Source organism: Marmota flaviventris, chromosome 9 (assembly GCF_047511675.1).
Source record: "Marmota flaviventris isolate mMarFla1 chromosome 9, mMarFla1.hap1, whole genome shotgun sequence".
NCBI lineage: Eukaryota > Metazoa > Chordata > Mammalia > Rodentia > Sciuridae > Marmota > Marmota flaviventris.
Window position 1 is genome coordinate 88,017,072 of NC_092506.1, and position 23,343 is coordinate 88,040,414.

The 23,343-nt window shown below is 36.6% G+C and overlaps 1 protein-coding gene across 3 annotated transcripts in view; it reads left to right on the forward strand.

Moving 5' to 3' along the window:
- Cep126 (centrosomal protein 126) overlaps positions 1-23,343 on the forward strand; it is an 80,182-nt gene that overhangs the window by 26,580 nt on the left and 30,259 nt on the right. For all 3 annotated transcript variants that reach the window (XR_011708675.1, XM_027930447.2, XM_071617165.1), the window contains exons 3-5: positions 9,163-9,308; positions 13,442-13,553; positions 21,060-21,258. Coding sequence is in view for 2 of the 3 variants with exons in the window: in XM_027930447.2 (XP_027786248.2) it covers positions 9,163-9,308; positions 13,442-13,553; positions 21,060-21,258 (457 nt within the window). In the remaining variant the exon portion in view is untranslated. The remainder of the gene's footprint in view (positions 1-9,162; positions 9,309-13,441; positions 13,554-21,059; positions 21,259-23,343) is intronic.

Below are 23,343 nucleotides of genomic sequence, written 5' to 3' on the forward strand. Positions count from 1 at the left end.
ATTTCCTCAATTGATATTGATCTGTTTAGGTTGTGTATATCCTCCTGACTCAATCTGGGCAGATCATATGACTTAAGAAATTTATCGATGCCTTCACTATCTTCTATTTTATTGGAGTATAAGGATTCAAAATAATTTCTGATTATCTTCTGTATTTCTGAAGTGTCTGTTGTGATATTGCCTTTTTCATCCCATATGCTAGTAATTTGAGTTCTCTCTCCTCTTCTCTTCATTAGCATGGCTAAGGGTCTGTTGATTTTATTTATTTTTTGAAAGAACCAACTTTTAGTTTTGTCAATTTTTTCAATTGTTTCTTTTGTTTTGATTTCATTAATTTCAGCTCTGATTTTCATTATTTCTTGCCTTCTACTTCTTTTGCTGTTGTTTTGCTCTTCTTTTTCTAGGATTTTGAGATGAAGTATGAGATCATTTATTTGTTGGTTTTTTCTTTTTTTAAGGAATGAACTCCAAGCAATGAATTTTCCTCTTAGAACTGCTTTCAATGTGTCCCATAGATTCCGATATGTTGTGTCTGTGTTTTCATTTATCTCTAAGAATTTTTTAATTTCCTCCTTGATGTCTTCTATAACCCATTGATCATTCAGTAACCTATTGTTCATTCTCCAAGTGATGCATGATTTTTCCTTCCTTCTTTTATCATTGATTTTCAGTTTCATTCCATTACGATCAGATAAGATGCATGGTATTATCTCTACTCCTTTATATTGTCTAAGAGTTGCCCTGTGACATAATACATGATCTATTTTTGAGAAGGATCCATGTGCTGCTGAGAAAAAAGTGTAACAGCTTGATGTTGGGTGGTATATTCTATATATGTCAATTAAGTCTAGGTTATTAATTGTGTTATTGAGTTCTATAGTTTCCTTATTCAACTTTTATTTGGAAGATCTGTCCAGTGGTGAGAGAGGTGTGTTGAAGTCTCCCATGATTATTGTATGGTGGTCTATTAGACTCTTGAACTTGAGAAGAGTTTGTTTGATGAACATAGCTGCACCATTGTTTGGGACATATATATTTATGATTGTTATGTCTTGTTGGTGTATGGTTCCCTTGAGCAGTATGTAGTGTCCCTCTTTATCCCTTTTGATTAACTTTGGCTTGAAATCTATTTTATTTGATATGAGTATGGACACTCCTGCTTGTTTCCGAAGTCCATATGAGTGATATGATTTTTCCCAACCTTTCACCTTCAGCCTATGTATGTCTTTTCCTATCAAATGTGTCTCCTGTAGGCAGCATATTGTTGGGTCTTGTTTTGTGATCCATTCTACTAGCCTGTGTCTCTTAATTGGTGAGTTTAAGCCATTAACATTTAGGGTTATTATTGAGATATGGGTTGTTCTTCCAGCCACATTTGTTTATTTATGTTACTAAACATGGTTTGTTTTCCTCTTTGATTATTTTTCCCCCCTTTACTGTCCTTCCTCCCACTGTTGGTTTTCATTGTTATTCTCCATTTCCTCTTCCTGTAATGTTTTGCCAAGGATGTTTTGAAGAGATGGTTTTCTAGCTGCAAATTCTTTTAACTTTTGCTTATCGTGGAAGGTTTTAATTTCATCTTCCATCCTGAAGCTTAATTTCGCTGGATACACAATTCTTGGTTGGAACCCATTTTCTTTCAGTGTTTGAAATATGTTATTCCAGGATCTTCTAGCTTTCAGAGTCTGTGTTGAAAGATCAGCTGTTATCCTGATTGGCTTACCCCTAAATGTAATCTGCTTCCTTTCTCTTGTAGCTTTTAAAATTCTCTCCTTATTCTGTATGTTGGGCATCTTCATTATAATGTGTCTAGGTGTGGATCTCTTATGATTTTGCACATTCGGCGTCCTGTAGGCTTCTAGGATTTGGGATTCTGTCTCATTCTTCAAGTCTGGGAAGTTTTCTCGTATTATTTCATTGAATAGATTGCTCATTCCTTTGGATTGGACCTCTATACCTTCCTGTATCCCAGTGACTCTTAAGTTTGGTCTCTTTATGTTATCCCATATTTCTTGGATGTTCTGCTCATGGTTTCTTAACAGTCTTGCTGAGCTGTCTATGTTCTTTTCAAGTTGAAATACTTTGTCTTCATTGTCTGATGTTCTATCTTCTAAGTGTTCTACTCTGCTGGTAGTATTCTCAATTGAGTTTTTAAGTTGGTTTATTGCTTCCTGCATTTCTAGGATTTCTGTTTGTTTGTTTTTTATAACCTCTATCTCCCTGTATAGTTGATCTTTTGCTTCCTGGATTTGTTTGTGTAATTCATTGTCAAAGTGATCTTTCATTGTCAGATTTTGCTGTCTAATGTCTTCCTTGATACTCCAGATCATCTGAAGCATGTATATCCTGAATTCTTTATATGACATTCAATCTGCTGTAGCTGTTACCTCTTCTAAAGTTGAGTTGACCTGCATTGCTCGTGGTCCTTTCTTTCCTTGTCTTTTCATACTGCTTGCGTTTCTTTCTGCTTGGTGAAACTGTTGTGTTTTTGAAAATTTTTCCCCCTATATATTTATATTGCTCTTGTATAGTTGAAAAGTCTCTCTTGCAGGGTCGGGCGGCGGTCTGCCTACCTTGCAGGTGCGGGCGGCGGCTCTGCTCTGCCCCTCCTCCAATTGGTGTGACATGTCTACCATGACCGCGGACCCCTGGGCCTGTTCTGCCAGTCGGTCGCAGGTCTGCCTACCTTGCAGGCGCGGGCGGCAGCTCTGCTCTGCCCTTACTCCAATTGGGGTGACGTGTCTACCACGCTGGCGGGTCGCTGGGCTTATTCCGGGCGCGGGAGGCGGCTCTGCTCTGCCCCTACTCCAATTGGGGTGACGTGTGTACCATGCCGGCAGGCCACCGGGCCTGATCCGCCGGTCAGTTGCAGGTCTGCCTACCTTGCAGGCGTGGGCGGCGGCTGTGCTCTGCCCCTCCTCCAATTGGTGTGACTTGTCTACCACACCCGCGGACCGCTGGGACTGTTCCGGGCGCAGGCGAAGGCTCTGCTCTGCTCCTACTCCAATTGGGGTGACGTGCCTACCACCCCGGCCGGCCGCTGGGCCTGTTCCACTGGTCGGTCGCAGGTCTGCCTACCTTGCGGGCACGGGCAGCGGCTCTGCTCTGCCCCTACTCCAAATGGGGTGACGTGTCTGTCGCACCGGCAGGCCACTGGGCCTGTTCCGTTGGTCGGTCGCATGTCTGCCTACCTTTCGGGCGCGGGTGGTGGCTCTGCTCTGCCCCTACTCCAATTGGGGTGATGTGACTATCGTGCTGACGGGCCGCTGGGCCTGTTCTGGGCGCGGGCAAAGGCTCTGCTCTGCCCCTACTCCAATTGGGGTGACATGTGTACCACGCTGGCAGGCCGCTGGGCCTGATCCACCGGTCGGTCGCAGGTTTGCCTACCTTGCGGGCGCGGGTGGCGGCTCTGCTCTGCCCCTACTCCAATTGGGGTGACATGACTACCACGCCGGTGGGCTGCTGGGCCTGTTCCGGGCGCGGGCGGCAGCTCTGCTCTGCCCCTCTGGCTTGATGACAAAGTGAGAGAGACTTAGGTGTTTGTGACTCACTTTCTTTACCAGGAGACCAACTGTTTCTGTCGCCGCTGGTATCGATGAAGTTCTCTCCTCCGCCACTTTCTGATGACATCAGATCTCTGCCATGTTGGTATCCCATGCAAATGGCAGCATTTCTTTCCCTTTGCCGGGTGACCAAAGCAACGGGTGAGTCCTGACCGGCCCTCACAAGCCCCATCTCAATCCTGTTGCCACTGCCTATGAAGGCTCGGTTGGTATTTACCTCCACAGTATTCAGCAGGACCCGGCCAAGAAGCAGTTTCCGCGGGTTCTTTAGCCCTGGGCCAGAGCAGTTCCGGGAGCCGGAATTCGGCCGCTCCGGGCTCGGTGTATGTTCTGATAGGAGCAGGCTCCAAGAAGCAGTTTCCGCAGGTTCTTTAGTACTGAGCCTGAGTAATTTGTCTGCGAGACGCAGGCAAATGACAGCCTGAAATTACCTGTTCTATGGCTGAATAAGCTGCGATCAGTCGAAAACAGGGATGGTGACGCCAGCTCTCCAAGATGGTGGCCGCTGGCTTCCTCTGTGGTCTGACCTGTGTGGAGAACCAAATTGGACCGCTTCCTTCCCCCGTCTCAAACCTAGAATTCAGCACTGAGCACGGTGATTGCACAGCTGTCAGGAACCCGCAGAATCCGCAGCGCTGTATCTTTGCGTTGCTATCTCGTCGTTTCCCAGCGCGCGCCGCAGACTCTAGCCACGGGGCGATTTGCTGAGTAAGCAGCGTGACCCTCCGTGCGGACAAATCGCTCGCGTTTGAGCCCCCGTAGCTGATCCTCGTGCGATGGAAATCCTTCCTCTAGGTTTTGGAGCACCCCAATTTTGCTGGAAATTCCTAACAAGATAGCTTTTAGCCGTTCTAACTCATCATTCTCCCGCACAGTGACGCGGTACACGGGGCTGATGCACTCCCTTCGCGGCCATCTTCCCCCTGTCGCCGAGAATATCTGTTTTTCTTTTTTTCCTTTTACCAAACTCAGGGTATTCACATACTATTTCTTCTTCTAAAGCAGCTTTTCCCCTTATTTGTCATGACCGACTTCTGCATACTGAAATTTTTAGCTTATTTGTCTGTCTCCAGAGAAATATTCATCAGGCTGAGTGATGTAGCTTAGTGGTAGTATGTTTGCTTAGCATGCCCAAAGCCATGGGTTCAATCTCTTGTGCTGCAAAAATTAAAAAAACAGATAAATATTTTGTTTACCGTAGTTAATACAGGTTCCCCTGGTTCACTATCTCAAACTAGAGTTTCACTTATGACAGCAATTCTTTGTTTACTTGGTTATGTTAGCTTGTCTCATTACATAATATTTACTACATGGATCTTTTAGTTAATGCTATCTTAGTTAGTTAATGCTCTTTTAGTTAATGCTATCTCCCAGCAGATGAATTGTCAAGTAAAAATAGTAAATAACTGCTTTTAAAAGTGTTCTAATTACATTAGAAGTTGCCATATAGTCAAACATTCATTCAAGGATTACTTATTAAATATCTACCAGGTGCAAGGCTTTGCATAAGAACCAGGCATTTCAGCCATTAAAATTTCAGTCCCTGCATTTAATGATGACAGCAACAGTTAAATGCAATTGATTCTTTTATTCAACAATTCTACTGTCTGCTAACCCTATAACACTATAGTTCCAAACACTATACTATGTGCTAACATACACACTGTTCTTCTTTGGAGAAATGTCTATTCAAATTATTTGCCCATTTTTAAATAAGATTGTTTTGTTGTTGAGTTGTAGGGGCTCCTCATATATTCTGGATAGCTATCCTTTGCAAATACATTTCAAACATTTTCTCCCATTTCCTGGGTTGCCTTTTCAATATGTTATTAGTGTCCTTTGATATAAAAAGGAAAAGTTTTTACAACAATAAGTGTTGGTGAGGTAGTGGGGGAAAAGGTACACTCATACATTGCTGGTGGGACTGCAAATTGGTGAGCCAATATGGAAAGCAGTATGGAGATTTCTTGGAAAATTGGGAATGGGACCACCATTTGACCCAGCTGTCCCTCTCCTCAGCCTATACCCAAAGGACTTAAAAACAGCATACTACAGGGACACAGCCACATCAATATTTATAGCAGCACAATTCACAATAGCTAAACTGTGGAACCAACCTAGATGCCCTTCAATAGATGAATGGATAAAAAAAATGTGGCATATATACACAATGGAATATTACTCAGCAATAAAAGAGAATAAAATCATGGCATTTGCAGGTAAATGGATGGAGTTAGAGAAGATAATGCTAAGTGAAGTTAGCTAATCCCAAATATACAAATGCCAAATGTTTTCTTTGATATAAGAAGGCTGATTCATAGTGGGGTAGGGAGAGGGAGCATGAGAGGAAGAGATGAACTCTAGATAGGGCAGAGGGGTGGGAGGGGAAGGGAGGGGGCATGAGGTAATTAATGATGGTGGAATATGGTGATCATTACTATCCAAAGTACATGTATGAAGACATAAATTGGTGTGAATATACTATGTATACAACCAGAGATATGAAAAATTGTGCTCTATATATGTAATAAGAATTGTAATGCATTCTGCTATCATATATAAATAAAAAATTCACATAAAAAAAGAAATTGAAATGTATTTCAGAATTGATGCTATGTTGTAATGGGTTACATAATTGCATAAGACAATTATTCTCATATAATATACTGAATAAATATATGTTGGAGGTTGGTCATAGAAAAAACTGTTTTTAATTTTTAAAGTTCAGTTTATCTCTTTTTTTCTTTGGTTGTCTGTACTTTTGATGTTATATCCAAAAAATTACTTCCAAATCCAGCGTCATGAAGGATTTCCCAATATATTTTCTTCTGTGAGTTTTATAGTTTTAGTTCTTATGTTTAAATATTCAATCATTTTGAGTTAATTTTTGTATATGATATAAGGTAAGGGTGTCCCTTCATTCTTTTGCATGTGAATATTCACTTTTCCCAGTGCCATTTGCTGAACAGATTGTCCTTTCCTCATTGAATGGTTTTACCCACTGTGGAAAGACAACCAGGAGGGTTCTTTCTGAGCTCTCTAATATCTTCCATTAGTCTAAATGTCTGTCTTCAATGTTTGTATGCCAATACTACACAGATGTGTATGTAGTATTTTGAAAGCAAGAAGGGTGGAACCTCCAATTTTTAATTTTGTTATGTTTTCAAGCTTTGTGAGACTAGGGATGTAGCTCCATGGTCAATCCCCAGCACCACACACACAAAAAAAATTGATTGGATACTTAGCATCCCTTGAAATTCCACATGAGAAATAAAAATTCTCTCAAAGCATAAATTAGTACAAATATTAGGGTCAATTAAAATTTTTTAAAGAAGGAAATATCATTTTGATGTAATAAATTCTTGATTACTCTTTGACAAAAAAATAAAATAAATTAATATGAATTTTAGGATTAATTTTTCATGCTGGGAATTGAATTCAGGACCTCATTCATGCTAGGCAAACACTCTTCCATTGAACTATACATACAACCTTTTATAGGATGTCTCTAATTTGCCAAGCTTGGCCTTGAATTTGTGACCTTCATGCCTTTGCCTTCAAAGTAACTGGGATTACAAGCATGTGTCACCACACTGAAAATTTTTATATTTCTGGGAGAAGAAAAGTCATTGGTATTTGTTAGTGATTGAATAGAATCTGTAAATAGTGTGTGTGTGTGTGTGTGTGTGTGTGTGTGTTGTGTGTATATTTGTACACAGATGCATGTACATATTACTGGAGATTGAACACAGGGCCTTACACAAGTGAGGCAAGTCCTCTGAACTGAGTTACATTATGGTATTTATTTTGAGAAAAGGTCTTGATAAATTGTATAGGCTGGCCTTCAACTTGTTATCCTCCTGTCTCAGCCTCCTGAATTACTGGAATTACAGATGTGTGCCATTGTGCCTATCTATGTGGTTAGCTTTGAATAGTATTGACAACTTAACAACATTAGTTCTTCCAGTCCATGGACATGGAATATCTTTCAATTTATTTGTCTGTCAACAATATTTCATGGTTTTTGGTGTACAAGTCTTTTGCCTCCTTGGTTAAGTTTATGCCTGTGGCTTTTTTTTTTTTTTTTTTCATTTTTAGTATACAGAAAGGTAACTGATTTTGTGAATTTATTTTGTAGCTTGTGGCTTTTGTATTAGTACTGGGCTTTGTGTGAAATTTTCAGGGCTTTCTATATAGAAGATCATGTCATCTATAAACAGATAATTTTTCTTTTTCCTTTCCAATTTGGATGCCTTTTATTTCTTGCCTAATAGCTCTGGCTAGGATTTCCAGTACTATGTTGAATCAAGGACTGACAGCAACTCATTGTCTTGAGGGGATTCTTTTTTTTTTTTTTTTTTTTTTTTTTTTTTGCAGTACTAGGGATTGAACCCAGGGGTGCTTTACCACTGAGCCATATCTCTAACCCTTATTTTTGTTTTTTGTTTTTTTTAGACAGAGAGTCTTTCTAAATTTCCAAGGCTGGCCTCAAACTTGTGATCCTCTTGTCCTCTTGGCCTCAGCATAGTGAGTTGCTGGGATTACAGGCAGGCACCACCATACATGGTTGGGGGTATTTTTAAAAGGGATAGTTTGGAGAAGTAAGTCTTCTTCCTGCCTGTGGTGCTACATCACTACCTTCTATCCACCACACAGGTTAGACCACTTGAAGGTCTGTTTCCCTACCACACAGAAGTATAGTTGCCTAAATCTGAGTTATTTAGACTATAATAATGATCCAAACAGGGGAGATCTTTAGAAAGGTTGTTAATAATAACATATGGCAATAAAAATCTTGAAACTTCTTATCAACAATCCCCCAACTTCATGCATTTTAAACGAGTACCTTTAGAGGCTTTTCTACCAATGCTTTTTATTTTTCTTATTTTCTAGCAAACAATTATTGAATCACATACACACACACATGCATTGTTAAAGGACAAAATTAGTTCTTTGAGACAGTATAGTTTAAACTAGAGAACATAAACAAGTGCTCAGGGGCAATCAGAAACAAATTATGTAAGAAAGTTGAGAAAAACAGGGATTATAGGGCAGATGTTTACAGATATGTCTGATGAAGAGTTTGAGGTTGTCAAATCTCCCTGTTTTACAAGAGAAGCTGGGAATTAACATTTTTATATAAATTATCTGGATTTTTAATACAGTTCACATTTAACATAACAGCTAATTTTATACTTTGAATCTAAAAGAAAAAAATATATACACTATTTTTTTAACTGCCTCATAATTTGCAAGTCTGCTTCTTTTTAGCAATGAATTAGTTCTTCAATTACCAGACAGCATAGCTCTCAGGAAAGGATCTTTCCACATCAGGACGTGGGAGGTAAAGGAGATGTGCAGGTCTTCAAAAATTAGAAATTCCATAGCCTTTTCTTAGTTGCAAAAGGTCTGGATATTGAAATTACCATTTACAAATATAGCTAAATTCTTAGCTAAGTCCCTGTTTTTAAAAAATACATAAAATATGTTTTCTAAGTAAAATTTTGAACTATTCAAACACCATTATGTAATAAATGGCATTGTTTTGAAACTATTTCCTGTGTTGATTTCTATCACTTACCTTATGTTTTAAATTTAGAGCTTTTGAAGACAAACGAAAAGAGCAAGAAGAAAAAGAACACCAAATTAGAGAAAAAATACTTCAACAAAGAAAACAGAAGTTTGAAGAAGTTACTGAAAAATTTCAGCGTGCCCATATTCCTTTCTCACAGCGGAGGAGAGCAGGTACCTTAATTTCTAGAGCAAAATTAGAACAAAAATTAAAGTTATCACATTTAATTTGAGTAAACAATAAAATGATAAGTGAAGAAATGGGGTAGAATAAAAATAGCAATATGCCTTTGAGCAAATCAGACTGTAATCAAATGAAAAATAGTAATTTGATTTAATTTAGAGAATATTTTGTGGATTCTGTTAGTAAATTATTAGCTCACAGGTTTGATTCAACTTCAAACTGGCTTAAAATATTTTGTCTTTTTCAAATTGAATGAATAAGTAATTCAATAAAAAAAATTTAGCATTTGAGTTCAGGAATTAATGTCACATTCATTCTAGCATTTTTTTTTCACAGATTGGTTTAAATTCTTATTTGAGTAACTGGGAGAACAAAAAGAAACTCTACACTGTATTAAAATCCAACAATCTAAGACTTATAACCAATTAAAATTTTATATATGAGTATGGTTGATTCCTTAATATCATATATATTTTTATATCTTAAATAGAAAGATATAATTAACAATATATCAAGACTTCATAAAGATAAAGGATAGGCAGAACTTTATATATTCATCCATCATATGCTATATAGTGTTGTTCTTAGTCCTGGGTTAAGCTGAGATATAGAGAAAATCTAACTGTACCCTGCCAAACCTATTTTGAAGATGAAAGTAATATATACAATGTTGATAATATGATGATTGGTGTTATAGTGGAATGTATAAGTACTGTGAGAGCACAAGGGAAGGAATACTGAGGCTATGTAGAGACATCACCATTCCTGGAAAAATCACTTAAGTTGAATCTTAAACAATCAGTATTTTGCCAAGCAAAGAGAAAATAAAAGAACATCCCAGATAGAAGAAGCAGCTTGTGCAAATAAATTATTTCAGTGTATCTGAAACCAAAATTGCAGGTGGGGGGAGAATATTGATATGAAACTAGAATCAATAGTTGAAGAGCTTTGAATGCAATGCTGGGAAGTTCATCTTGATGCAAAATGCAGTCCACTTACAGTTTTTAAACTGGTGTTGTAGGAGACAGATGAGGCAGGGCAGCAAAGATAGCAGGTTTATTTGGCTGCAGCCAGGTTCAGAGGGCACAGTTCTTGCAGTAATCAATCAATCCCCCAAACCCTGAGTTCAGGTAGTTTCAAAACTTTATGCCCAGCGTGTAGGAAGAGTGTCTCAGAAGTTCACAGTCTGCAGAAGTTCACATAAAAGCAGTTTTTTCTTCCTCTGTTCTGGGCAAGTTAACCCTTCAAGGACAACACCTGAGAAGGAAAGAGCTTCTTTTCCCCTTCCTTTCCTCCCCCTGCCCGCTGTTACCATGGAGCCCAATTGGTAACTTAATTCTTATCTTAGAAATGTAGACATTTCTGTGAAGCTCCAACTGAAGGCCAGAGACCTTGTTAAAGGATCTGTCTTTTTTTTTTTTTTTAATCACATTTTACATTTGCAAACACACTTCTACAAACTACTTTACTGGATACATGTTTGTGGAAAAATAATACGGGGGCATCTAGCACCTAGAGTGCCAATTTCTTCTAGGCCAGTGGCCAAGTAAAATAGAGCAACAGGAAAATAGGAAGTTTACCTACATTGAACTCTTTTGTAGAGACTCAAGGACATGCCCAGAGGTAGTAACTGGGAGATCATCAGTTAACAGCAACAGGAAGCAGTCATGGGTACTTGTGAGTTGATCTAAGTTTTGTCATATATAACTTTTAAGTTCTTTTTGATAGACAACAGGAAGTTTTAATCAAGACAAGCCTCAGACTATAGTCTAGCACAATTACACATTTGTTAGCAAAACAATTCATGCAACTTGTTTAGTGAGCTCAAAAACATCCCAGATCTTTGTGTTTTTAGGTTCTCTATCTTTCATGAAAGGACCACAGAGGCATACATTAGAGGGACAGAATTCTGTGACTTCTGGCATTGGGCAATCAGAAAATTTCCTATGTTATGACTACTCACAAGACTGATGATGAATCAAGCCTCAGATTTTTGTTTTGTTTGCAGTACTAAGGATTGAACCCAGGAGACTCTACCAGCAGCCCTTATTATAATTTTATTTTGAGACAGGGTCTCAGTTAAGTTGGCTTTGAACTTTCTATCTGTCTGCTCAGCGTTCCAACTTGCGGGGATTATAGGTGTGTGCCATTGTGCCTGGCTAAAATAATGTTTTTAATAACAATTGTTTAAAAAGACTACTGCACTGATTTTAAAAGACTAATACAGATGCTATTCAAATTCCAGTGGGGTTATATCATAATAAACTCAGCAAAATATAAAAAAAATAATAAAAGCAAGCTTCCGATGCTACCCCTAAGGCTAAAGGATAGAGATATTCCTGGATTCTCATGCTCTGCTCATACAAGGGTAAAGGGTGATTAAAATATGTTTAGGAACATCCACTTATCTTGAATACATCTAATTTAACAAATCTCATTTTTTATGTATGTATGTGTGGTGCTGGGGATTAAACCTAGGGCCTTGTGCATGTGAGGCAAGCACTCTACCAACTGAGCTATATCTCTAGCCCAAAATTCTATTTTTAATATCAGGCTGTTCAACAGGCTATTAATTTCACCAATAATGAACTATGTTGAATATTGAAAAATGGTCAATATTTGGTATGGTGTGAATGTGTGTGTCCCCTCCAAAATTCTTATGTTGAAATTCTAACCCTTGAGGCAATAGTATAGGAGGTGGGACCATTTAGATATGATTATATCATGAATCTTTCATGATTGGGATTAGTGCCCTCCTAAAAGAGACCACAGAGAGCTAGTTAGCTCCTTCCACAACATAAGGACAGAGCCCAGAAGATACCCTCAATGTGGAAATGAACCCTCACCATACACCATTAGCTCCTTGATCAGGTACTTCACAGCTTCCAGAATTGTGAGAAATGTTTCTATTGTTTACTAAGTTACCCAGTCTAAATTATTTGTTATAACATCCTAAATGAACTAAGATAATCTCTAAAGCTTGATACTAGCAGTTTCAAGAGCATTGGTCCTTTAGGATTAGAATATTAGCAGACTACCCCATAACTGCATTCTTCATTAGCATATTATTATATCATCACCAATTGATTAGGGAAATGGACTGACTCTAGAATTCAAGTTTGAACTAACCCTGATATAATAATATACTGTTTTTGCTTAAACATTTTAACGTAAATTATAGATATTGTGGAACAGTGGAATATTTTCACATATGGGTGTTTTAAGGAAGTTTGACAGTGTCAATGGAGAGTTAGAGCTAGAAAGTTACCTACCTACCTCCGAACCTTAAGTTATTAGAGCATATGATGAGAATAATATCTCCACTCGAGAGAGCTACAGGAAAAGCAATGTTTTTAAAAGACAACTATGTCTTAGTGCTGGGGGTGGGGAAGACATCTATGTCTCAACTTGAACAAGAAAGTGAAGAGACGAATACATTCATAGAGAAGTAAGGGAAGTAGAGTATGTTGAATTCCAAAGTACACATTTGAAAGGCTTTGTAGTAAATACATACTGGAGGCAGGGTTGGATTAAAGGTTGTGCAAAGCAATATGTGGATGAAGTCTGGATGATTGTCCATAATAATGCATGACCTTGAACAAGCTACTTGCCTTCTCTATCTCTTGGTTTCCTCATATATAAAATTCAGATATCATCTGTTTATAGACCATAATGAGGATTAAATTAGCTATATATTTATAAATTAGTTATTATATTTATAAAGTACTTAAAAATAAGAGTAATAACAATAAATATTCAATAAATTTAATATATACTTCCCCCTTTATTTATATGGGTATAAGTTTTGTTGGAAACTTAACTTAAGGGACTATGACATCAGATATAGAGGTTTACATAACAGAATTTAAAATCTGGACATTTCTGAGTTTCTTTTTCCCAGAAAAATATTCCTAACTTTAAGAATGATGAAAATTTCAAGATAAGAGGGGTTTTTTAAATTAGATGTCAAAATTTATAGTATTTATATTCTTACAAATATATGTTTACAAGTATTTAAAGTAACATTTTCTTTATTGACCAATTAAATTACATATTTAAAAAAAAAAGCCACTGAGGCTAGAGTGATTTTTTTACTATTTGATCTTTCTTTATCATCCCATAGTTTTTCCAAAATCAGTTCCTCCATTAGAAGAGGCCCTCAAGCAAATTCAGGAATCCAATTTAAAATCAGAAGTAAATCTTCCCTTTTCCCACAGGCCAACAATCAACTGGAGGTAAGTAACATTATTATTATGTATAATTGTTAGTATATAATAATTGCGTAGCTTTATAAATTTATAATTTCTAGGCCTTTTCATCAGTTACTCCTCACCTCTGTTTTAGAGTTATTATTTTATTTTCACAAATTAAAATGAAGTAGAATAGAATATAAAATTGCTCCACGATAAGTTAGAATTCTAATTTGTTGTCTTGAGGTCTTTAGTACTACAAATATTGCCTATGTTGAACAATATTTCTGAAGTAAGAATAATCAAAATTATTTTAATATATTGATACTGGTTATTTATATTCATGATAAAAAATGTTTTGAATTATTGAGATACAAATTAGGTAAAAAAAAAACTCAAGTAACTTTACGGTAGAAAGAATTTTTCTCACTGAAATTTTTTCCTGGATATCCTGAAAAGACAACAGCATCTGGTTCCTCTCCAGAATGGCATAATATATTAAATACTAACAAACTGATAAAGACATACAAAATTGACAATCAGTCTTAAAGAATGAGTAAAAATTGTCTGTCATAAAGAAGCATAGATTGGGTTTTAGGCATGTTTAGGTCAGAGTATTATCAAAAGTCATAGACAACCCTCTAAGGAAACAGAACTTGTTCGGAGTAAAAGGACTGTAGGATATTGCTAGTAGGACAGGAGGTGGTCTAGAAATGAAAATTGAAATTAGGTTGCAAAATTATGTCCAGCTAAGGATTTGGAACTCTATCCTATAAGTAGTGGAAATTCAGTGGAGGGTTTTTTTATTTGATTTTTGTTTGTTTTGTTTTGTTTTTGTTTTGAGGACTAGAAATAGATCCTAAGGGTGCTTTACTACTGAGCCACATCCCCAACCCTTTTTATTTTGCATTTTGAGACAGGGTCTCACTAAGTTTCTTTGGGCCAAACTGAGTTGCTGAGGCTGGCCTTGAGCTTAACAATCCTCCTGCCTCAGCCTCCCCCATTTCTGGGATTACAGGCATATACCACCATACCCAGCTAAGTGGAGGTTTTTAAGCAACTAGTGATATCATCCTCTTTATTCTTTTAGAAAGATAAATGATGTAAATGATGGAGAATAAAGTAGCTAAATTTGGAGGAGACCAGGGAGAAAATTGTTCAGATAATCCAATAGATAAATCATTGCTGCCTAGTCTAAAACAGCACTATTTTGTACAGGGAATAAAGGATATATATGTATAAAGGATATATCTGATAAGAATGAAAAGTAAGACTGGAGTTGTCACTCAGTGGCAGAATACTTGCCCATCATGCACAAATCCCTCGGTTTGAGTGCCAGCACTAAGAAGAAGAAGAAGAAATAAAAAGAAGAAATAGATTTGAGTGAAGAGGATGAAAGAGAAGAATAAAAAATAATGCATTTTCACAATGCAGAGAAAGAGAAGTGACATAAAGAAATAAGAATTTAAGGGTATTGATCAATTAGAAATATAAAAATTAGAGTTTAGAGAAAATAGTAGGAGGAAGGTGTCCATTCATGAGTTTAAAAGGATTTATTTTAGAAGGGTAGTGGTGAAGTAAGAAAGGCACAAGAAAAAGATATTTCATGAAAAGATTATTAGGTTGTTATATGATAGGTTAAAGAGAATGAGAAAAACAAACACACATATACATACAAGAAAGAGACTGAAATCTCGAGTCTCATTAAGAGAATTTGTTGATTTTTTAAAAAGTTTCATCTGAGTCTTTGAATTGAGAGGATAGATATCTGAGTGGGAATGTGTTTTTTAAAACTAGCCAAAGAGGCCAGACACAGAGGTGCATACCTGTAATCCCAGGAACTTGGGAGACTGAGACAGGAGGATCACTTGTTCAAAGCCAGCCTCAGCAACAGCAAGGTGCTAAGCAATTCAGTGAGACCCTGTCTCTAATAAAAATACAAAATTGGGCTGGGGATGTGGCTCAGTGGTTTAGTGCCCCTGAGCTCAATTCCTGGTACCAAAAAAAAAAAAAAAAAAAGTCAAAGATGAGGGAGGTAAGAGGGCAAGGCTATAGAAATAGATTTGAAAGTTATGTAAAGTTAATAGATTTGAAAAAACATTTGGGTTTTTTCTTTCCATATTTTTATTGGCGCATTATAGTTGTACATATGATGGGATTTATTGTTAAATATTCATACATGCACACAATATAACAATATAATTTGGCCAATATCACTCTCCAACACTTCCCACCTCCCTCCCCTTCTCCCACTCCCTGAAAAGTTGTGTAATTTGTATGTGTAATTTTGTTTCCCCATCTAGACTATAATATTAGAGAGAACAGCAGTTAAATTTTATACATGGAATTATTCCCTCTAGCACTTAGTTCAATGCTACTCATATGGAATGTATTCCATAAATAACAGAGAGGGTATAAACTTTGCCTAGCATTTAATAGCTAAAAAAGGTACTCATCAGAGGCAAAAACTGGGAGGAAACTTCAGATAGAAGGAATAATTATTGAGTATAAAAGTATAAAAGGTCATGTTATGTCAGTGAGTCTTCATGTCCTTCAATTTGGCTGGTGAGTACAGTGGCAAGAGTTATGGGCAAATGGATTAGAAAGGGAGGCATGAATTAAACATTGAAGAGCCTTGTTAAGGAATGTGTTCTAGAAACAGTTGCCAAAAGATTTGAAACAAGCATACAGCATTTTATATATTTTAGAAATATTGCCAGAATGAAAAGAATGAGGTAAGAATTATGGTGGGAAAATCTGGCAAAGTATATGATGAATTCTTAAAAGCCATTTAGGAGATAGTTGGAAGGTAATAGGGAAGAATCAAGGATGACTCCAGGGATTGGACTTAGGGAATGGATGGTGAAGTCATTTATCAAAATAAGGACTATGAGGATAAGAGGGTAGATCTCATGTTACAAGTTCTTGCCACAATTTAAAAATAAATGTTTTAATGACTCTGAAGGAGAAATAAATAGTTTTAGGAGAGGAAGTAAATGAAAGGAGGATGGTAAGTTGTGAGCTTGAGACGTGGGATATTCAGTAGATCATTTCCCATGGTAAGAAATCTGGGCTATGAGAATAGATGTGACAGTCATCAATAAATGGATAAATAAAAGTTACATGGCTCAATATCTACCAGTGGTGTCTTGAGTTGAGCTAAATAAGCAAACTCACATAAATACAGTAGACCATGTTTGGCTTTAACTAGAGAACAGAAAACACTGCAAAAAAGGCAACATTCTTCAATGAAAAGAATCCTCAGGGAAGGCCACAAAGCATATAGTCTTTGTCATGTCCCTAGCTTCCACAAATTACAGCTCCTCTGTAAGAAAGTGAGATCACAGTGGGTGGACCAAAAACCTGGATACAGACTTAGAAAGTAAACCGATATTGAATTGGTCCATAGAGAAGGAGATGGGATTTTATTAGTCCTTTACTTTTCCACAATTACAGATATAGATAAGATTACACAGATAGTACAAATAAGGTTACAAAGAGAGTATTGATTAAAAAAGGAAGAGGGTCACATAACTCTCAAAAATTCCAGCATGTAAAGGACAGGCCAAGAGGAACTCAAGAAAAATCCTGAGAAAGAACAATCTGAGAAGTAGGAAAACATGATGATATAGAAACAAAGGAGATTAAAGTGACTATTTTTACAATTATTTGGTCAATTAGTTAATCACAAACAAAGCAATACACTGAAATGGCAAAAGTGGAATCAGAGAGCAATGTGATAAGAAACAAATGGAAGTTGAAGAAGTGAAAACAATTAGAGTTCTCTAAGGAAAGTCACATCTAAAAAAAGATGACAGAAAATTAGAGGAGGGTTCAGGGAATTTAGATTCCTTTAAAAAATGTCTAAACCATTTAATATAGAAGAACTGTGCATTTTTTATACAGGGATTCTTCACTTTCAAGTTTTTATTTCTGTATAGCAGTTGTCCTTGATGTTAATTAGATGTTTTCAATTTTAAAAACACCTCTTTTGTACAATAAATGAAAGCATAGATATTCTTCTTATTCAACAATATGAAGTCACTTGAAGTCATGGAAGAGTTAAACTGTCAGAATAACTTTGATTGCTCTGAAGCAAACTCATAGTTATTACAGCAAATTTGTGCTAAGTAAATATCACACATCTTTGTTTTATGAAAAATGATCTTCAATCTACATTAGAATGCTTAGTTTTCATGTTTTGTAACATATTATTATGATTTTGACTTCATGGTATGTATATATATATATCTGTGTGTTTATATACATACACACACATACATATGTATGTGTATATATACATATCACATAAATGTTATGTGATGTGTATATATATTTAGAAAATAACAAATGTATATAATCCATAGAGGACTCTATGGCTTACTTATTAAGAAGTCTGACTTCTTTCCACATATAACTAATAGTACTAAATAATATATATGAAAGTGATTCCTAAACTAAATGCTATACAAATATGAGATATCAGAATATTAAGGATCAGGTGTGAGGTTAATGAAAATTTTGAAGCAAAAAAATATAATTAAGCTACAAATATTATGACATTAAAAATACATTTTCAGTATAATATAAACCTAAAATATGTTAAAGAATAAAATAAAGCCAAGAAAATAGCTTCCAAAGAAGCATAAATATTCAGTACACATAAAGGATTATTCTTATGTGGAAAATGTTAGCAGTAGAGAAGTAATGAGCCTTTTATCAAAACCATATCTTTATCACAAAGCTCATTGACTTGACCCTTCCAGTAGGTGTAGGGTAAAAGAGGACATATTCTTTGCCATATTGAACATTCTTGAATAAAATAATATTGTTGTTAGATATCTATCTCCAATATCCATGTATTCATAGTGAGACAGCTGATTCTAAACCACATGCTACCCTGAGAAGTTTGGCCAGAGCTGAGCAGTTGTCTATTTGACCTCTATTTGCCCTTTTTATCAGTGCTTCTTTCAGCCCCTATTCATTTATCTGTATGACTAACAGACTTCTGAAAATAGGGGCAAGGAGTAAGAAGGGGAATCTGAATAAGCTGTGTACATTTCTCAGTCATTGTGAGAAGACCCTGGTTGATCAATGGAAGATCATGCATGGACCCAAAGGACAAAAAAATGACGTGAATCAAAAAGCCTAGAGACAGCCCAATTTAAAAACAAAAATCTTAATAAGGCTCTTTATACCTGCCTGTCCAAATGCTTTTCCACCTGTGCAGATCCATTCCTGCCTATCCAGCTGTCTCCACACCTGATCCCTACTTATCTGATCAGCTTTCTACTTCTCGGGCTCCATTACTATCCCACCATTCCCTAATTCTTCCTAGTTACCCAACTGTTTCTTCCACCTCCCAGTCCCATACCCTGCCATCTGTCCCCTCTACTCTCCCAAAGACCTTTACACCAGCCCCATTGTCTTACCCAATCAAATATCTTCCTCGCCCTCCAGCTCCTATTACTTCTAGCTTTTCTAGCAGTTTCCCTCATTTACCAACCCCCATTCCATGTGGTCCACCTGACCATCTACCTCACCCATCCCGAAGTTCTCCAATCATTTCAGATCCTGACTCACAGAACAAGTTATTTTACAGAACTTCCAGATCTAAACATTTCCTCCCATCACAGCATTCTACCCCTGCTACTCTAATGCCTGCCCTTATGCGTCGTTCCCTTCCAGCTCGATTGGTTGTTTCCCCAGCCCCTTTGGAAGTTCTCCCAGTTTTGAAGCCTTCCTGTTTATCCAGTCATCCCCCTCATCAACAAGTCCCCACTCTTTCTTATATCACTCCATTTCCTGAATATCCTGCTAGATTGGATCCTTTGCAGTCAGTTCAGCAATCTGTTCCACAAGCCACGTTGTCAAATCAGCCCCAGGCCTTTGTAGACCATCCACCTTCCTCAGTTCTCTCCCACACACCTCCCTGTCATTCTTCATCCTCTTCTTTGCCTCCATCTCCTTCTACTTCCACATCCTCTTCTTCACCCTCTATAGTGTTTTCTTCCTCTTCATCTATTCTATCCCCTCCTTCACCTTCCTCATCTACTTCTCCATCCTTACCTCCTTCACCTATTCCTCTTTTGCCCTCTCCTTTGCATCCATCTCCTTCTCCTTGTTTGCCTCCAACTTATTTAGCTTTTCCCTCTCCAGTTTCTCCTGTTTCTTCTTCCTTTATGATCTCTTCTTCCTTTCCCCCCATGCTTCACTCTTCCTCTATTTCTACCTCCCCATCTCCTTTTATTCCTATCCATCCCTTCAATCCTCCTCCCTGGGGGAAGAAAGTAGAGAAGAGAAGAGAAGAAAGTGGAGTAGAGAAGAAAGGAATAGAGAAGAAAAAGTTGAGAGACGGCAACTTTAAAGGTAAATCAATTGAGTTTATTAGATCCTTAGTAGATTTAGCTTTATTCTGTTTGGGAAGGGTGACCAAAGGGGAAAGATTATGTAAGCACAGGAAGGTGTAAAAGGTAGAGGCAGATACATGCCCTCAAAGTTCAGGAACTTGTGTTAAATACTTTCTTGCTCTCTCTGATCTCTCTATGATAATAAAGGGATAATTAGGAATTCAATGATATTGATCTTGATTATTCCAGTCTGTCCAAATAAGATATGTATGGGTATTGGAGATAGGTATATGCCACATGTGGTCATGGCACTTTCCAAAACATTTTTATACTCATTTAATTGAGAATTATTTAACTGAATTGGAATAAATACCCTTGGAATTCACATTACCAGCCCTAGTACAGCAGGCAGGCAGTCATCTATTTGACATCCTCATCCCTACCTGTCCTTCCCCACAAATCTTCCTCAGTTCTTTGCTTTTCACTTCAGTGTGCATGCTAAAATGTAACATGCTATCCATTTCCAAATGATACAAAATTCTAATAGAAGATGTCATGCATTGATAATTTTGGGATAGCACTTTGGCATACTAAAAGTAGACTCTATGTTAAAGATACTCCTTCTGTAGTATGAAAAACATGCTTATATTCCTGAAACAAACTGAAAATAAATGTGTACACTCTTCATTGAGAGCCACACTCCCAAACCTAACTAAGTAGGGAGGAAATTCCTGCCTACCCTGACAAGCAGTTTTCCTAGTTTCCATCTGCTTAAATCTTCAACCAACTCTCTTAGGGTTATAGAAATACCTATTAGCCATGACATCAACTAAGAACAAAGGGTAATGCAGAATATTTTATCCATATAGGAATGCTCTTAAAGGAACTGAGAACTAATTCTACCCATTTCCAGGAATTACTTCTACCCCTGTCAGAATGGGATATAATAAAGTCATGGGTAACTGGGCATTCCTACATGAAAGAGTTGTTTCATCAGCACTATAGTCTCATAATCATTTTTATTTTACTATTGACTGCTTTAAATTCCCATTCTAATATATCTATATACTTCTCCAATATCCTTATATGTGATTATCTGGACACATACACACATATTATACAAATGTATATTTTATATACTTATAGAAATAAGTTAATTTTATTCAAATGTACTCAATGTTTTTTTATGTCTGGTTCACAGAGCTATAGATTCTTCCTTGCCTTCAACGTTGTCAAAAAATGACCATAAGAATCAGAAACATCTCTTATCCAAAATCAGTTGTGATAAAGAAATGAAGGAAAACAGCATGGCAAACCTAGCTGCTAACAAAAATGTGTTCCAGCTTAAACTGGAGGAAACTCAGAAACTTCTAGAAGATCAGCATTTAAGCAGTTTGCAAGTATGAAACTATAATGTTATTAATATTCTAATTCCTATTAATATTTTTGTCCCACTTTTCATTTCTCCACTAAAGAAATGTATGCCATTAGCTAAGAGTAGGCCATAAAAGAAAGTGTGGATGAATCAGCAAGAATGCATCACAGATGCTAGAAGAAAAAGCTTTTTTAATTTTTCCTCACCTCTTCCTCATTTTTCTCTCTGCCACTTCTTTTCTTTTTTACCACCTCCTATTTCAAAAGACATGCTTTATGGGTCAGGCACGGTGGCATGTCTTAATAATCTCAGAGACTTGGGAGGCTGAGGCAGGAGGATTTGAAGTTCAAGGCCAGCCTGGGCAATTTAGCAAAACCTATCTCAAAATAAAAATAAAAAGTGCTGGGGATGTATCGCAGTGGTAGAGTGCCCCAAGTTCCATTCCCAGTACAAATAAATAAATAAATAAGCAAGCAAGCAAGCTATTTGAAAGTACAATGTAATATAAGTATCACTATTTTTCAAGATTATGTGAAATATGGCAGAATTATCTAGAAATGATGTTTCTAGTCTAACCCCTAGTAAGAAATTTACTTGATTACATATTTTATAAATGAATGTAGATTCCATCTAATTTTTACAAAATGTTCCTGCACTTTATTTTTTTATTGACTTTTGTGGCACTGGGGATTGAACTGAAGGTCTCATGCATACAGGACATGTGCTCTACCTCTGAGCTACATTCCCAAGCCTATGTACTTTATTTTTTTATGAAGAATTACATACATTTATGAGAGTCTTAATAGATCAATATCAAGATTAAATAGGCCTGATTTATCCAACAATTAATCAATAGTGGCCAAGGCTAAGAAAACAAAACAGGAGATTTCTGCTGGTGATGAAAATATGCCTTCCTGATATAAACAATCATAATTATGAATAAAATATATGAAACAACTGTTTTTAGATACTGGATAACAGGCAGTACAGGAAAATATCTTTTAAAAAAAGAATTAGCTAAACTTTATGATGATATGGGCTTTTAACCTAGACAGTCTAAATAAACCTCAAAAAACCCAACAAGTAACCCAGCTGCCTGTCAAAAAAAACCTTAATACTCTTAAAGAAGGCTTTAAAATGTATATATGCAATAGCATAATGCTCATAATGTCAATTCAATCAGAATTTACTAGACATGTGAAGAAGCAGGTAAATATGACACATAATCTAGAAGAAAGTTAGTGAATATAATCAGGCACAGAAATGGCAGAGATAATGGAATTAATAAACAAAATCATTTATAAATATATTCAAAGAATTAAAATACAATAAATATAATAAAGAAATATATTTTTAAAGAATCAAATATATCAGAATTGAAAATTTCACTGAATAGACTTAACAATTCAGTTATTACAGAAAAAAAATCCTCAGACTTGAAGACATAGCAATCAATAGAAATTATCCAAACTGAAGCATTGGGAGAAAAAAGATTAGAAAAAATTAATAGCATTAGTGGCTTGTAAAACAACATCCAACAGTAAAAATAATAATTAAAACTCCACAATGAGGAATTTCAATTTGATGAAATTATAAATCCACAGATTCAAGAAACTCAACAAACTCCAAGAAGTCTACATACACACACACATACACACACTCAAACACATATACACACCAAACAAAGGCACATCAAAATCAAATTAACCCAGAGGAAAAATAGATATGTTTACATGCAGGAGAACAAAGACAAGAGGACAACTAGTATAACTTATGAACAAAACCTGAAAAGCTGATAAAAATGTTTCATTTTTCAATGGTAGGAAAAAATGTACAGTTTATGAAATCGTAAATTTTCCAGACACCTCAGGGTGCATGCTTGTAATCCCAGCAGCTCCGTAGGCTGAGGCAAGAGGATTTGAGTTCAAAGCCAGCCTCAGCAAATTAGGGAGGCCCTAAGCAACTCAGCAAGATCCTGTCTCTAAATAAAATAAAAAGAGGCTGGGCATGTGGCTCAATGGTAAAGTGCCCCTGGGTTCAATCCTTGATACCAAAAAGAAACAAAAACAAAAGAAATTTGCCAGACACCTTTAGAGGTGCTTTTGGAGAT